Source organism: Vanellus vanellus (genome assembly GCF_965231255.1).
Source record: "Vanellus vanellus genome assembly, contig: HAP1_SCAFFOLD_2157, whole genome shotgun sequence".
Classification (NCBI taxonomy): domain Eukaryota; kingdom Metazoa; phylum Chordata; class Aves; order Charadriiformes; family Charadriidae; genus Vanellus; species Vanellus vanellus.
The window spans coordinates 1-17,117 of NW_028128376.1; the positions used below are offsets into that span (position 1 = coordinate 1).

At 68.9% G+C, this 17,117-nt stretch overlaps 2 protein-coding genes across 2 annotated transcripts; one reads left to right on the forward strand and one right to left on the reverse strand.

Moving 5' to 3' along the window:
* Positions 1–1,875: 1,875 nt before the first annotated feature.
* Positions 1,876–4,618, forward strand: LOC309684503 (TBC1 domain family member 20-like; the record flags this gene model as incomplete). Its single annotated transcript, XM_082500402.1, is given in 6 exon segments — positions 1,876–1,915; positions 1,918–2,062; positions 3,534–3,635; positions 3,743–3,884; positions 3,987–4,159; positions 4,273–4,618. Coding segments are annotated over 6 exon segments (855 nt in total), but the record flags the coding sequence as incomplete, so codon positions are not given.
* A 383-nt stretch (positions 4,619–5,001) lies between these two features.
* On the reverse strand, positions 5,002–16,997 carry LOC309684504 (cytochrome P450 11B, mitochondrial-like; the record flags this gene model as incomplete). The annotated part of the gene is made up of 7 exons (XM_082500403.1): positions 5,002–5,115; positions 8,799–8,990; positions 11,852–11,930; positions 13,013–13,194; positions 14,823–14,900; positions 14,945–14,976; positions 16,862–16,997. Coding segments are annotated over 7 exons (813 nt in total), but the record flags the coding sequence as incomplete, so codon positions are not given.
* Between the last annotated feature and the right edge of the window lie 120 nt (positions 16,998–17,117).

Below are 17,117 nucleotides of genomic sequence, written 5' to 3' on the forward strand. Positions count from 1 at the left end.
GGTTCTGTGCCATGGGGGGGGGTCTGTGCTATGGGTTGGGGGGGCTGTGCCATGGGGGGGTCTATCCTATGGGGGGGGGGGGGGTCTGTGCCATGGGGGGGGGGTCTGTGCTATGGGTTGGGGTGTCTGTGCCATGGGGGGGGTCTGTGCCATGGGGGGGGTGTCTATGCCATGGGGGGGGGGGGGCTGTGCCATGGGGGGGGGCTGTCTATGCCATGGGGGGGTCTATCCTATGGGGGGGGGGGATCTCTGACATGGGGGGTGTCTATGCCATGGGGGGTCTATGCCATGGGGGGGGTCTATGCCATGGGGGGGGGGGGGTCTGTGCCATGGGGGGGTCTATCCTATGGGGGGGGGTGTATGCCATGGGGCGGTCTGTGCCATGGGGGGGGTCTATGCTATGAGGGGGGGTCTGTGCCATGGGGGGGGTCTATGCCATGGGGGGGGTCTGTGCCATGGGGGGGTCTGTGCCATGGGGGGGGGTCTGTGCCATGGGGGGGTCTGTGCCAAGGGGGGGTCTATGCCATGGGGGGATCTGTGCCATGGGGGGGGGTCTGTGCCAAGGGGGGGGGTCTGTGCCATGGGTTGGGGCTGTCTATGCCATGGGGGGGTCTATCCTATGGGGGGGGGGGATCTGTGACATGGGGGGGTGTCTATGCCATGGGGGGTCTATGCCATGGGGGGTCTATGCCATGGGGGGGGGGTCTATGCCATGGGGTGGGGGGGGCTGTGCCATGGGGGGGGTCTGTGCCATGGGGTGGGGGGTCTGTGCCATGGGGGGGGTCTATGCCATGGGTTGGGGGGGTCTGTGCCATGGGGGGGCTGTGCCATTGGGGGGCTGTGCCATGGGGGGGTCTATCCCATGGGTTGGGGCTGTCTATGCCATGGGGGGGTCTATCCTATGGGGGGGTGTATGCCATGGGGCAGTCTGTGCCATGGGGGGGGGTCTATGCTATGAGGGGGGTCTGTGCCTTGGGGGGGGTCTGTGCCATGGGGGGGGTCTATGCCATGGGGGGGAGTCTATGCCATGGGGGGGAGTCTATGCCATGGGGGGGTCTATCCTATGGGGGGTGTATGCCATGGGGGGGTCTGTGCCATGGGGGGGGTGTCTATGCTATGAGGGGGGTCTGTGCCATGGGGGGGTCTATGCCATGGGTTGGGGGGTCTGTGCCATGGGGGGGCTGTGCCATGGGGGGCTGTGCCATGGGGGGGTCTATCCCATGGGTTGGGGCTGTCTATGCCATGGGGGGTCTATCCTATGGGGGGGTGTATGCCATGGGGGAGGGGGGTCTATGCCATGGGGGGGGGTCTGTGCCATGGGGGGGTCTGTGCCATGGGGGGGTCTATCCTATGGGGGGGGGTGATGCCATGGGGCGGTCTGTGCCATGGGGGGGGGTCTATGCTATGAGGGGGGGTCTGTGCCATGGGGGGGGGTCTATGCCATGGGGGGGTCTATGCCATGGGGTTGGGGGGGTCTGTGCCATGGGGGGGTCTGTGTTATGGGGGGTCTGTGCCATGGGGGGGGTCTATGCTATGAGGGGGGGTCTGTGCCATGGGGGGGTCTGTGCCATGGGGGGGGGTCTATTCATGGGGGGGTCTATGCCATGGGGGGAGTCTATGCCATGGGGGGGGTCTATGCCATGGGGGGTCTATGCCATGGGGTTGGGGGGGTCTGTGCCATGGGGGGTCTGTGCCATGGGGGGGGTCTATGCCATGGGGGGGTCTATCCCATGTTGGGGGGGACGACACCCCCAGCCGGGGGGTGGGCTGCTGGGGGGGTGTCCCGCAGCCCCCGGCGGTGCGTGTGTGTGTGTGTGTGTGTGTGTGTGTGTGTGTGTACCCCATTCCCACGGTGCCCCCCCCTCCCCCCCCCCAGGCATGCCGGCGGAGCAGCGGCGGGTGCTGCAGGAGCAACTGGGGGGCTCATCCTGCACGTGCTGCGCGCCCACCCCCCCCTCCACTACTACCAGGGCTTCCACGACGTGGCGCTCACACTGCTGCTGGTGCTGGGCCAGCGCCGCGCCGCCCCCCCCCTGCAGCAGCTCTGCACCCACCACCTCCGGTACCCCCCCGGCACCCCCCCCCGGGCACCCCCACCCCACCCCTGGGACCCCCCAGGACACCCCCACCCCACCCCTGGGACCCCCCCCCCCGCCTCTGATATCCCCTGGGGACCCCCCACCCGCCTCTGGGACCCCCCCGGGACCCCCCACCCGCCTCTGGTATCCCCTGGGACCCCCCCAGGACCCCCCACCCCCACCCCTGGGACCCCTCACCCACCTCTGGGACCCCCCAGGACCCCCCACCTGCCTCTGATATCCCCTGGGACCCCCTCCGGGCACCCCCACCCCACCCCTGGGACCCCCCACCCACCTCTGGGACCCCCCCGGGACCCCCCACCCGCCTCTGGTATCCCCTGGGACCCCCCAGGACACCCCCCACCCCCACCCCTGGGACCCCTCACCCACCTCTGGGACCCCCCCAGGACCCCCCACATCTGATATCCCCTGGGACTCCCCCCGGGCACCCCCACCCCACCCCTGGGACCCCCCACCCACCTCTGATATCCCCTAATAACCCCCCCGGGCACCCCCACCCCACCCCTGAGACTCCTCACCCACCTCTGGGACCCCCCCGGGACCCCCCACCCACCTCTGATATCCCCTGGGACCCCCCACCCATCTCTGGGACCCCCCCGGGACCCCCCACCCGCCTCTGATATCCCCTGGGACCCCCCAGGACCACCCCACCCCACCCCTGGGACCCCCCACCCATCTCTGGGACACCCCCCGGGACCCCCCACCCGCCTCTGATATCCCCTGGGACCCCCCCCGGGCACCCCCACCCCACCCCTGGGACCCCCCCCCCACCTCTGATATCCCCTGGGACCCCCCCAGGACACCCCCACCCCACCCCTGAGACCCCTCACCCACCTCTGGGACCCCCCCGGGCACCCCCACCCCACCCCTGGGACCCCCCCCCCACCTCTGATATCCCCTGGGACCCCCCCAGGACACCCCCACCCCACCCCTGAGACCCCTCACCCACCTCTGGGACCCCCCCCGGGACCCCCCACCCACCTCTGATATCCCCTGGGACCCCCCACCCACCACTGGGCCCCCCCCGGGACCCCCCCCCCCCTCTGATATCCCCTGGGACCCCCCCAGGACACCCCCACCCCACCCCTGGGACCCCCCACCCACCTCTGGGACCCCCCTGGGACCCCCCACCCACCTCTGATATCCCCTGGGGTGCCATGGGGGGGTGGGGGTCCCACCACCCTTTTTGGGGTGCTACATGGGGGGGGTCCCACCACTCTTTTCGGGGTGCCATGGGGGGGTGGGGGTCCCACCGCCCTTCCTGGGGTGCTACATGGGGGTCCCACCACCGAGTACGGGGTGCCATGGAGGGAGGGGCTCCCACCGCCCTTCCTGGGGTGCCGTGACGGGGTGGGGGTCCCACCACCTTGGGGGGTGTGTGGGTGTGTGTGTGTGTGTCACCCCTGTCCCCGTGTCCGTCCGTCCCCCCCGAAGGGACTTCATGGACCCCACGATGGACAGCACCAAACACATCCTCAACTACCTCATGCCGCTGCTGCAGCGCGAGAGCCCGCGGCTCCACGACTTCCTGCAGCGGTACGGCGCGGGTCGGAGGGGGGGGACACGCGGGGTGTGCGCGTGTGTGTGTGTGTGTGCGTGTGTGTGTGTCCCCCACATCCCCCTCACCCCCCGGGCGCCGGCAGGGCCGAGGTGGGCACCGTCTTCGCCTTGAGTTGGCTCATCACTTGGTACGGCCACGTCCTCACCGACTTCCACCACCTCCTTCGCCTCTACGACTTCTTCCTCGCCTCCCACCCCCTCATGCCCGTCTACTTCGCCGCCGCGGTAGGTGGCCCCCGGGCCACCACCCCCACCTCCCCCCCCCAACCCCGCTTACCCCGTACCACCGGCCAGGGGGTCCCTAAAGGTGGTGGGTGCCATCTCCAGGTGGTCCTGCACCGGGAGGAGGAGGTGCTGGCCGCCCCTTGCGACATGCCCAGCGTCCACCAGCTCCTCTCCCGCATGCCGCGGGATTTGCCCTACGAGCGTTTGGTGCTGCGGGCGCAGGACCTCTTCCAGCGCCACCCCCACGCCCGCCTGACCCGGCAGCACCGCACGAGGTGAGGTGGGGTGGGATGGGGCGGGGTGGGGTGGGGGACGCGACCCACCCCCCAAAACGCTGGTGGGACCCCATAGGCGCATCCCGAGCGTCCTCCTTGTCCCCCCACCGCAGCATCGCCATCCGGTCCTTCGGCGCCTTCCAACGCGCCGCCTCCCGCCAACGCCCCGACGCCGTCCTGCGCCGGCAGCGCCGGGAGCAGAGCGGGGCGGGGGGCGATGCCGCCCTCCCCCTCCCCGTTGCCGGTCGCGACCCGCTGCTGAAGGCGGCTGTCTGGGGGCTGTCGGCCGCGCTGGGGGCGGTGGCGTTGGCCGTCACCCACACCGCGCTCGACTGGGGACCCGAGTTCCTGCTCCGCCTCTTCTAGACCTTCCCGGTGCCGGTGTCACCGGGACCCCCCCCTCACCCCCCCCCTCCCCATGGTCCCCGGCCACGGGGGCGGCGTTCAATAAAGGCTCTTTTCATGGCGTCTCTGTGCAGTCCTGTCCCCTCCCCCCCAATTTTGGGGGTGTCCCGGGTGGGGGTCTGGCTCCTGTCCCATCCCACCGCGGTCGTCCGTCCGTCCCCCCTCCCCCGGATGAAGCCAGCGCTGTGCCTGCAAACGGACTTTATTGGGGGTCCCCCGCCTGCTCTGCTCCCATCAGCCTCTGGGGCGGCTCATTTGCATGTGATTTGCACGCCGTCCATCCCCCGCGCTTCGAGGATCACGAGGTTCTGCCCCACCGCCCCTTCTCCACGGCTCTTCCCACCGTGTCCCCCCCGCGCGGGGGGGACCCTGGGGAGGCGGCAGCGGGGTTGAGACCCCCACCCCACCCCCCCCCCCCCCCGGGGACCGCCCCCGGCTCACTCGAGGATGCGGAAGGTGAGCAGAGGCGACTTCTCGGGCATGAGGATGAAGCGGAAGACGGTGCGGATGTCCTCGGTGGACACCGCCTCGATGGTGAAGTTGCGCAAGACCTGGGGGGAACCAAGACACCGGGTCAAGCCAAGGGGTTGTTGGGTGAAGCCAAGACATGGTTGGGCCAAGCCAAGACATGGTTGAGTGAAGCCAAGATGTGGTTGGGTGAAGCCAAGTCATTGGGTCAAGCCAAGTCATTGGGTCAAGCCAAGACATGGTTGGGTCAAGCCAAGATGTGGTTGAGTCAAGACAAGAGATTGGGTCAAGGCAAGACATCATTGGGTCAAGGCAAGACATGAGGTCAAGACAAGATATTGTTGGGTCAAGACAGACATTGTTGGCTCAAGCCAAGATAGTAGGTCAAGCCAAGACATGGTTGGGTCAAGCCAAGAGATTGGGTCAAGCCAAGACATGGTGGGGTCAAGCCAAGACATTGGGTCAAGCCAAGACATGGTTGGAACAAGCCAAGACATGGTTGGGTCAAGCCAAGAGATTGGGTCAAGCCAAGAGATTGGGTCAAGCCAAGACATGGTGGGGTCAAGCCAAGAGATTGGGTCAAGCCAAGACATGGTTGGAACAAGCCAAGACATGGTTGGGCCAAGCCAAGACATCGGGTCAAGCCAAGACATGGTTGGAACAAGCCAAGGTATTGGCTCAAGCCAAGATGTGGTTGGGTGAAGCCAAGACATGGTTGGGTCAAGCCAAGACATTGGGTCAAGACAGGGTTGGGTGACGCCAAGACATGGTTGGGTGAAGCCAAGACAGGGTTGGGTGATGCCAAGATGTGGTTGGGTGAAGCCAAGACATTGGGTGAAGCCAAGACATGGTTGGGTCAAGCCAAGAGACGGTTGGGCCAAGCCAAGACATGGTTGGGCCAAGCCAAGGCATTGGGGCAAGCCAAGACATGGTTGGGCCAAGCCAAGACACGGTTGGGGCAAGCCAAGACATGGTTGGGTGAAGCAAAGACATTGGCTCAAGCCAAGACATGGTTGGGTGAAGCCAAGACATGGTTGGGCCAAGCCAAGACATGGTTGAGTGAAGCCAAGGTATTGGCTCAAGCCAAGACATGGTTGGGTGAAGCCAAGATGTTGTTGAGTCAAGACAAGAGATTGGGTCAAGCCAAGATATCGTTGGGTCAAGACAGACATTGTTGGCTCAAGTCAAGATAGTAGGTCAAGCCAAGACATGGTTGGGTCAAGCCAAGAGATTGGGTCAAGCCAAGACATGGTGGGGTCAAGCCAAGACATTGGGTCAAGCCAAGACATGGTTGGAACAAGCCAAGACATGGTTGGGTCAAGCCAAGAGATTGGGTCAAGCCAAGAGATTGGGTCAAGCCAAGACATGGTGGGGTCAAGCCAAGAGATTGGGTCAAGCCAAGACATGGTTGGAACAAGCCAAGACATGGTTGGGCCAAGCCAAGACATCGGGTCAAGCCAAGACATGGTTGGAACAAGCCAAGGTATTGGCTCAAGCCAAGATGTGGTTGGGTGAAGCCAAGACATGGTTGGGTCAAGCCAAGACATTGGGTCAAGACAGGGTTGGGTGACGCCAAGACATGGTTGGGTGAAGCCAAGACAGGGTTGGGTGATGCCAAGATGTGGTTGGGTGAAGCCAAGACATTGGGTGAAGCCAAGACATGGTTGGGTCAAGCCAAGAGACGGTTGGGCCAAGCCAAGACATGGTTGGGCCAAGCCAAGGCATTGGGGCAAGCCAAGACATGGTTGGGCCAAGCCAAGACACGGTTGGGGCAAGCCAAGACATGGTTGGGTGAAGCAAAGACATTGGCTCAAGCCAAGACATGGTTGGGTGAAGCCAAGACATGGTTGGGCCAAGCCAAGACATGGTTGAGTGAAGCCAAGGTATTGGCTCAAGCCAAGACATGGTTGGGTGAAGCCAAGATGTTGTTGAGTCAAGACAAGAGATTGGGTCAAGCCAAGATATCGTTGGGTCAAGACAGACATTGTTGGCTCAAGTCAAGATAGTAGGTCAAGCCAAGACATGGTTGGGTCAAGCCAAGCCATCGGGTCAAGCCAAGCCATTGGGTCAAGCCAAGCCATGGTTGGAACAAGCCAAGACATTGGGTCAAGCCAAGACATGGTTGGGCCAAGCCAAGAGATTGGGTGAAGCCAAGACATGGTTGGGTGAAGCCAAGACATGGTTGGGCCAAGCCAAGACATGGTTGAGTGAAGCCAAAATATTGGGTCAAGCCAAGACATGGTTGGGCCAAGCCAAGACATGGTTGGGTCAAGCCAAGACATTGGGTCAAGCCAAGACATGGTTGGAACAAGCCAAGGTATTGGCTCAAGCCAAGATGTGGTTGGGTGAAGCCAAGACATGGTTGGGTCAAGTGAAGACATGGTTGGGTCAAGCAAAGACATTGGGTCAAGCCAAGCCATGGTTGGGTGACGCCAAGACATGGTTGGGCCAAGCCAAGACAGGGTTGGGTGAAGCCAAGCCATTGGGTCAAGCCAAGACATGGTTGGGCCAAGCCAAGATGTGGTTGGGTCAAGCCAAGACATGGTTGAGTGAAGCCAAGATATTGGCTCAAGCCAAGACATGGTTGGGTCAAGCCAAGAGATTGGGTCAAGCCAAGACATGGTTGGGTGAAGCCAAGATGTGGTTGGGTGAAGCCAAGACATTGGGTCAAGCCAAGACATGGTTGGGTCAAGCCAAGACATTGGGTCAAGCCAAGACATGGTTGGGCCAAGCCAAGAGATTGGGTCAAGCCAAGACATGGTTGGGTGAAGCCAAGACATGGTTGGGCCAAGCCAAGACATGGTTGAGTGAAGCCAAAATATTGGGTCAAGCCAAGACATGGTTGGGCCAAGCCAAGACATGGTTGGGTCAAGCCAAGACATTGGGTCAAGCCAAGACATGGTTGGAACAAGCCAAGGTATTGGCTCAAGCCAAGATGTGGTTGGGTGAAGCCAAGATGTGGTTGGGTGAAGCCAAGCCATTGGGTCAAGCCAAGACATGGTTGGGCCAAGCCAAGATGTGGTTGGGTCAAGCCAAGACATGGTTGAGTGAAGCCAAGATATTGGCTCAAGCCAAGACATGGTTGGGTCAAGCCAAGAGATTGGGTCAAGCCAAGACATGGTTGGGTGAAGCCAAGATGTGGTTGGGTGAAGCCAAGACATTGGGTCAAGCCAAGACATGGTTGGGTCAAGCCAAGACATTGGGTCAAGCCAAGACATGGTTGGGTCAAGCCAAGAGATTGGGTCAAGCCAAGACATGGTTGGGCCAAGCCAAGACATGGTTGGGCCAAGCCAAGACATGGTTGAGTGAAGCCAAAATATTGGCTCAAGCCAAGACATGGTTGGGTCAAGCCAAGACATTGGGTCAAGCCAAGACATGGTTGGAACAAGCCAAAATATTGGCTCAAGCCAAGCCATGGTTGGCTCAAGCCAAGATGTGGTTGGGTGAAGCCAAGACATGGTTGGGTCAAGCCAAGACATTGGGTCAAGACAGGGTTGGGTGACGCCAAGACATGGTTGGGTGAAGCCAAGACAGGGTTGGGTGATGCCAAGATGTGGTTGGGTGAAGCCAAGACATTGGGTGAAGCCAAGACATGGTTGGGTCAAGCCAAGAGACGGTTGGGCCAAGCCAAGACATGGTTGGGTGACGCCAAGCCATGCTGTCGGGCCAACCCAAGCAGAGGGCTTCCCAGGCGCCCCCGGGGTGTGGTGTCGGGGGGGGGGTGGGGGGGGGGTCGCGTGTGTCACCCGGGGGGGCCCCCACTCACGTGGATGAGGAAGAGCATCATCTCGGCCTCGGCGAGGCGGCGGCCGATGCACTGGCGGGCACCGAAGCCGAAGGCCAGGGCCCGGAAGGCGGTGTCGTCTCTGCCGAGCCAGCGGGAGGGCTCGTAGCGCTCGGGGTGGGGGAACACCTCCGGGCTGCGCCCCATGGCGTAGAGCGCCACCTGGCACAGCGTCTGCGGGGGGGTCAGCGCCCCCGGCCCCCGCCCCCAGCACCCCCTCATGCGGCCCCAGTATCCCCCTGTGCTTCCCCCAGTATGCCCCCCCCGCCCCCAGCACCCCCTTCTGCGGCCCCAGTGTCCCCCTGCCCCCCCCCAGTATCCCCCGTGCCCCCCCCCAGTATCCCCCCCGTGCCCCCAGCACCCCCTTATGCAACTCCAGTGTCCCCCCTGCCCCCCCCAGTAACCCCCTGTGCCCTCCCCAGTATGCCCCCCCTGCCCCCAGCATCTCCTTATGTGACCCCAGTATCCCCCCCATGCGACCCCAGTATCCCTTGTGCCCCCCCCCAGCATCCCCTTATGCGACCCCAGTGTCCCCCCTGCCCCCCCCAGTATCCCCCGTGCCCCCCCCCAGTATGCCCCCCCTGCCCCCAGCACCCCCTTCTGCGGCCCCAGTGTCCCCCTGCCCCCCCCCAGTATCCCCCGTGCCCCCCCCCAGTATCCCCCCCGTGCCCCCAGCACCCCCTTATGCAACTCCAGTGTCCCCCCTGCCCCCCCCAGTAACCCCCTGTGCCCTCCCCAGTATGCCCCCCCTGCCCCCAGCATCTCCTTATGTGACCCCAGTATCCCCCCCATGCGACCCCAGTATCCCTTGTGCCCCCCCCCAGCATCCCCTTATGCGACCCCAGTGTCCCCCCTGCCCCCCCCAGTATCCCCCGTGCCCCCCCCCAGTATGCCCCCCCTGCCCCCAGCACCCCCTTCTGCGGCCCCAGTGTCCCCCTGCCCCCCCCCAGTATGGCCCCCCCCGCCCCCAGCATCCCCTTATGCGGCCCCAGTGTCCCCCTGCCCCCCCCAGTAAACCCCTGTGCCCCCCCCAGTATGCCCCCCCTGCCCCCAGCACCCCCTTCTGCGGCCCCAGTGTCCCCCTGCCCCCCCCCAGTAACCCCCTGTGCCCCCCCAAGTATGCCCCCCCCGCCCCCAGCACCCCCTTATGCGACCCCAGTGTCCCCCCTGTCCTCCCCCAGTATCCCCCGTGCCCCCCCCCCAGTATCCCCCCCATGCCCCCCAGCATCCCCCCCATGCGACCCCAGTATCCCCCTGTGCTTCCCCCCCCAGTATTCCCCCCGTGCCCCCAGCATCCCCTTATGCGACCCCAGTGTCCCTCGTGCCCCCCTCCAGTATCCCCCGTGCCCCCCCCAGTATCCCCCCCCCTGCCCCCAGCATCCCCTTATGTGACCCCAGTATCCCCCCCATGCGACCCCAGTATCCCTCGTGCCCCCCCCCCAGCATCCCCTTATGCGACCCCAGTGTCCCCCCTGCCCCCCCCCAGTATCCCCCGTGCCCCCCCCCAGTATGCCCCCCCTGCCCCCAGCACCCCCTTATGCGGCCCCAGTGTCCCCCTGCCCCCCCCCAGTAACCCCCTGTGCCCCCCCCCAGTATCCCCCCCCCCCGCCCCCAGCATCCCCTTATGCGACCCCAGTATCCCCCTGTGCCCCCCCCCAGTATGCCCCCCCCTGCCCCCCAGCATCCCCTTATGCGACCTCAGTATCCCTCGTGCCCCCCCCCCAGCATCCCCTTATGCGACCCCAGTGTCCCCCTGCCCCCCCCCAGTATCCCCCTGTGCTTCCCCCCCCAGTATGCCCCCCCCGCCCCCAGCATCCCCTTATGTGACCCCAGTGTCCCCCCCATGCGACCCCAGTATCCCTCGTGCCCCCCTCCAGTATCCCCCTGTGCCCCCCCCCAGTATGCCCCCCCCGCCCCCAGCATCCCCTTATGCGACCCCAGTGTCCCCCCTGCCCCCCCCAGTATCCCCCCCCTGCCCCCAGCATCCCCCCCCCATGCGACCCCAGTGTCCCACCACACCCCCCTCCAGTATCCCCCCCCAGTACCCCCCATATCCCGCCCAAGCGACCCCAGTGTCCTCCCTGCCCCCCCCAGTATGCCCCCCCTGCCCCCCAGCATCCCCTTATGCGACCCCAGTGTCCCTCGTGCCCCCCCCCCCAGTATCCCCCCACGCCCCCCCTCCAGTATCCCCCGCCCGTACCCCCAATATCCCCCCCATGCGACCCCAGTATCCCCCCCGTGCCCCCCCCCAGTATGCCCCCCCTGCCCCCAGTATCCCCCCCCGGTACCCCCCATATCCCCCCCAAGCGACCCCAGTGTCCCCCCCGTGCCCCCCCCCAGTATCCCCCCCCCCCGCCCCCAGCAATCCCTTATGCGACCCCAGTGTCCTCCCTGCCCCCCTCCAGTATCCCCCCCCCCCATATCCCCCCCCCCGCTCGCCCTCGGTGCCCCCCCCGTATTCCCCCCAACCCCCCCCCGCTTCTTCCCCCAGTATCCCCCCCCTCGATCCCCCCCATATCCCCCCCCCATATCCCCCCCCGCTCCCCCCCGCCCCCCTTGATCCCCCCCATATTCCCCCCGCCATATCCCCCCCCCCGCCCCCCTCGATCCCCCCCCGGATCCCCCCACAACCCCTCCCGCTCCCCCCCCGGTACCCCCCCCCGCCCCCCACGACCCCCCCATATCCCCCCCCGCTCCCCCCTTCGTATCCCCCCACACCCCCTCCCCCCTCCCCCCCGCGGTACCCCGCCCCCCCTCGATTCCCCCATATCCCTCCCCCCGCTCCCCCTCGCCCCCCCCTCCCCGCTCCCCCCCGGTACCCCCCCCCGCCCCCCACGATCCCCCCCATATCCCCTCCCCGCGCCCCCCCCCCGGATCCCCCCCACACCCCCTCCCCCCTCCCCCCCCCGCCCCCCCCCCCGGATCCCCCCACACCCCCTCCCCCCCCGCGGTACCCCGCCCCCCCTCGATCCCCCCCATATCCCCCCCCCGCTCCCCCCTCGCCCCCCCCCCCCCCGCGCCCCCCCCGCGCTGACCCCGGCGGGTACGCGGTGGTTGTGGAGCACCACGTCGGTGGTGGGGTACCGCTGCACCGTGATGCCCACCGGGTACAGCCTGGGGGGGCGCCGGGGGGGCGCCGGGGGGGCCCCGGGGGGAGTTGGGGGGGGGCCCGAGGGGTCACACCCCATCCCCCCCCCCCCGCCCCCACACTGCCCCCCCCAAACCCCTCCGGCACCGCTCGGGGGGGGGCAAACCCCCAGGCACCCCCCCCCCATCTCCCGGTGCCCCCCCAGTGCCCCCCCAGTCTCCAGCCCCCCTCTGCCCCCCCCCAGCGCCTCCCAGTGCCCCCAGTCCCCCCCAGTGCCTCCAGCCCCCTCCCAGTCCCCAGACTCCAGTCCCTCCCAGTGCTCCCCAGTCCCCCCCCAGTGCCCCCCAGTTCACCCCCCAATCCCCAGCCCCCCAGTTCAACCCCAGTCCCCAGCCTCCCAGTGCCCCCCAGTGCCCCCCAGTGCTCTCCAGTGCCTCCAGCCCCCTCCCAGTCCCCAGACTCCAGTCCCTCCCAGTGCTCCCCAGTCTCCCCCAGTGCCCCCCAGTGCCTCCAGCCCCCCCAGTCCCCAGACTCCAGTCCCTCCCAGTGCTCCCCAGTTCACCCCCCAATCCCCAGCCCCCCAGTTCACCCCCCAGTCCCCAGCCTCCCAGTCCCCCCCAGTGCCCCCCAGTCCCCCCCAGTGCCTCCAGCCCCCTCCCAGTCCCCAGACTCCAGTCCCTCCCAGTGCTCCCCAGTCCCTCCCAGTCCCCCCCAGTGCTCCCCAGTTCACCCCCCAATCCCCAGCCCCCCAGCTGAACCCCAGTCCCCAGCCTCCCAGTGCCCCCCAGTGCCCCCCAGTCCCCCCCAGTGCCTCCAGCCCCCTCCCAGTCCCCAGACTCCAGTCCCTCCCAGTGCTCCCCAGTCCCTCCCAGTCCCCCCCAGTGCTCCCCAGTTCACCCCCCAGTCCCCAGCCTCCCAGTCCCCCCCAGTGCCCCCCAGTTCACCCCCCAATCCCCAGCCCCCCAGCTCAACCCCAGTCCCCAGCCTCCCAGTCCCCCCCAGTGCCTCCAGCCCCCTCCCAGTCCCCAGACTCCAGTCCCTCCCAGTGCTCCCCAGTCCCTCCCAGTCCCTCCCAGTCCCCCCCAGTTCCCCCCCCAGTGCCCCCCACCTCAGGGTCTCCTTGATGGCGGCGCGCAGCAGCGGGAGCGCGCCCAGGAGGTCGGGCAGCGGCGGGGGCGCCCCCCCCGGGCCCCCCCCCGCCTCTGCCGCCCGCAGCTCCGCCCGCAGCGCCCGTTGCACCGCGGGGTTCCGCCCGAGCTCGAACAGTGTGAACAGCAGCGGCATCGCCGTCTGGGGGGGGGGGGCGGCCTCAGCGCCCCCCCGGCACACGCCGACCCCCCCGGGCCCCCACTGAGCCCCCCGCGGACCCCCCACTGGCCCCCCCGAGATCCCCCCACTGACACCCCCCTGAACGCCCCCCGACCCCCCGCGGACCCCTCCTGGGACCCCCCCACTGACCCCCCCTGAGACCCCCCACTGACCCCCCCACTGACGCCTCCTGAGACCCCCCACTGACCCCCCCGGCACCTCCTCGGACCCCCCCACTGACCCCCCCGAGATCCCCCACTGACACCCCCCTGAACCCCCTCCGACCCCCCGCGGACCCCTCCTGGGACCCCCCACTGACTCCCCCTGAGACCCCCCCCTGAACGCCCCCCCGACCCCCCGCGGACCCCTCCACTGACGCCCCCGGCACATCCTCGGACCCCCTACGGACCCCTCCTGAGACCCCCCACTGACCCCCCCCGCCCCCCCCACAGCCCCCCGCCCCCCCAACCTCCCCCCCCCGCCCCCTGCACCCCCCCGCTCCCCCCCCACAGACCCCCCCCACCCCCCGACCCTCCCCACTGCCCCCCCACCTCCCCCCCCACGCCCCCTGCACCCCCCCGCCCTGCCCCCGCTCCCCCCCCACTCCCCCCCCACTGCCCCCCAACCTCCCCCCCCGCCCCCGCCCCGCCCCCGCTCCCCCCAACGACCCCCCCACACTCCCCCCGAACCCCCCCACCCCCCGCCCCCCCCACTCCCCCCCGCCCCTGCACCCCCCCGCTCTCCCCTCCCCGAACCCCCCCACTGCCCCCCCGACCCTCCGCACTGCCCCCCAACCTCCTCCCCGACCCCCGACCCGCCCCCGCTCCCCGACCCCAGACCCCCCACACCCCCCCGACCCTCACACACCCCCCGGAACCCCCCCACTGCCCCCCCGACTTCCCCCCCCCGCCCCCTGCCCCCCCAACCTTCCCCCCCCCGCCCCCTGCACCCCCCCGAACCCCCCCCGCCCCCCCACACCCCCCGATCCCCCCCACTGCCCCCCCAACCTTCCCCCCCCCGCCCCCTGCACCCCCCCGCCCCCCCCACACCCCCCGACCCCCCCCACTGCCCCCCCGACCTCCCCCCCCGACCCCCCACTGCCCCCCCCGACCCCCCCACCCCCGCCCCCCGCCCCCCCCACTGCCCTCCCAACCTTCCCCCCCCCGCTCCCTGCACCCCCCCGACCCCCCCCACTGCCCCCCCGACCTCCCCCACTGCCCCCCCAACCTTCCCCCCCCGCCCCCTGCACCCCCCCGACCCCCCCACTGCCCCCCCGACCTCCCCTACTGCCCCCCCAACCTTCCCCCCCCGCCCCCTGCACCCCCCCGACCCCCCCACTGCCCCCCCGACCTCCCCTACTGCCCCCCCAACCTTCCCCCCCCGCCCCCTGCACCCCCCCGACCCCCCCACTGCCCCCCGACCTCCCCTACTGCCCCCCCAACCTTCCCCCCCGCCCCCTGCACCCCCCCGACCCCCCCACTGCCCCCCCGACCTCCCCTACTGCCCCCCCAACCTTCCCCCCCCGCCCCCTGCACCCCCCCGACCCCCCCACTGCCCCCCCGACCTCCCCCCCGAACCCCCCACTGCCCCCCCCCGCCCCCCCCACGCACGGTGTCGACGCCGCCGGCGGTGAACTCGGTGAGGTTGGCTTTGATGGCGTCGAGGGGGAGGGGGCCCCGCAGCAGCAGCTCCGCCAGGACCCCCCCGCGCCCCCCGCGCCCCCCCGCCCCACCTCCCGGTACAGCCGCTGGATGCTCTCGTCGGCTGCGGGGGGGTGAGGGGGGGGCACACTCAGCGGGGGGGGGGACGACCCCCAAAGGCACCCCCTCCCCCCCCCCCCCATACACACCCCCCCGGGTTTGGGGTCGCGGGGGGGGGCACAGTAGGACACCCCCCCCCCCCATAAAATCGTGTTTGGGGTCGCGGGGGGGGGCACAGTAGGACACCCCCCCCCCAAAATTGTGTTTGGGGTCACGGGGGGGGCACCGTAGGACCCCCCCCAAAATTGTGTTGGGGTCACGGGGGGGCACATTAAGACCCCCCCCAAAGTTGTGTTGGGGTCACGGGGGGGGGGGGCACATTAAGGACATCCCCCCCCCAAACCGTGTTTGGGGTCACCGGGGGGGCACATTAGGACCCCCCCCCCAAATTGCGTTTGGGGTCACGCGGGGGGGGGCACATTAAGACCCCCCATAAAATCGCGTTTGGGGTCACGGGGGGGCACATTAAGACCCCCCCCCAAAATTGTTGGGGTCACGGGGGGGCACAGTAGGACCCCCCCTCAAAATCGTGTTTGGGGTCACGGGAGGGGCACATTAAGACCCCCCCCCTCAAATCGTGTTTGGGGTCACAGGGGGGGCACATTAGGACCCCCCAAATCACGTTTGGGGTCACGCGGGGGGGGCACAGTAGGACACCCCCCCCCCAAATTGTGTTGGGGTCACGGGGGGGGGCACAATAGGACCCCCCCCCATCCCATCACCCACTGTGGGGGGGGTCCCGCGGGGGGGGCACACAATGGAGGACACCCCCCCCCCCCCCCATTCCCGCACCCCCCGGGTTTGGGGGCCATTTGGGGGGGGGTCTCGAGGGGGGGGCACGGGGGAGGGGGTCCCTTAGGGGTCCCTCGTGGGGGGGGGTCCCACGGGGGGGGTCCTTTAGGGGTGGGGGGTCCCTCGGGGGCGGTCCCTCATGGGGGGGTCCTTCGTGGGGGGGGATCCCTTAAGAGGGGGTTCCCGCAGGGGTGGGGGTCCCTTAGGGGTGGGGGGGGGTCGTTCGGGGGGGGGTCCTTCGGGGGTGTCCTTCGTGGGGGGGGGGTCCCTCAGGGTGGGGGGGTCCCTTAGGGGTGGGGAGGTCCCTCGAGGGGGGGTTCCTCATGGGGGGGGTCCTTCGGGGGGGGGGGGATCCCTTAAGAGGGGGGTTCCCGCAGGGGTGGGGGTCCCTTAGGGGTGGGGGGGGGTCGTTGTTGGGGTTTCGTTGGTGGGGGGATCCCTCATGGGGGGGGTCCCTTAGGGTGGGGGGGTCCCTCGGGGGGGATCCCTCATGGGGGGGGTCCTTCGTGGGGGTGGGGGGGATCCCTTAAGGGGGGGTTCCCTTAGGGGTGGGGGTCCCTTAGGGTGGGGGGGTCGTTCGTGGGGGGGTTCCTCATGGGGGGGGGTCCTTCGTGGGGGGGGGGGGATCCCTTAAGAGGGGGTTCCCGCAGGGGTGGGGGTCCCTTAGGGTGGGGGGGTCCCTCGAGGGGGGGTTCCTCATGGGGGGGGTCCTTCGTGGGGGTGGGGGGGATCCCTTAAGAGGGGGGTCCCGCAGGGGTGGGGGTCCCTTAGGGGTGGGGGGGTCGTTGGTGGGGGGGTCCCTCATGGGGGGGGTCCTTCGTGGGGGGGGGGGATCCCTTAAGAGGGGGTTCCCGCAGGGGTGGGGGTCCCTTAGGGTCGGGGGGTCCCTCGAGGGGGGGTTCCTCATGGGGGGGGTCCTTCGTGGGGGTGGGGGGGATCCCTTAAGGGGGGGTTCCCTTAGGGGTGGGGGTCCCTTAGGGGAGGGGGGGGTCGTTGGTGGGGGAGGCTCCCTTAGGGGGTGGGGGGGGGGATCCCCCTCGGGGTGGGGGGGGGTGTTGGGGGGGTGTGCGCGTGCCGCCCCCCCCCCCCGCCCTCACCGTGCTGGAAGATGGTGTCCCAGGCGTTGAGGTGGTCCCTCCAGAGGGGGGGGTGGAGGCGGCGCAGGACGGGGGGGGGCAGGAAGAGCAGCGGCAGAGTGGTGCGCAGCATCGTCTCCACCGCCCCGATGAAGCGCTGCGCGCCCCCCCCCGCCGCCCCCCCCCCGCCGCCCCCCCCAGCAGCCCCAGGCGCTCCCCGTACAGCGCGTAGCTGCTGGCTGCGGGGGGGGGGGGGGGGGGGGAGGGGGGGGGCACC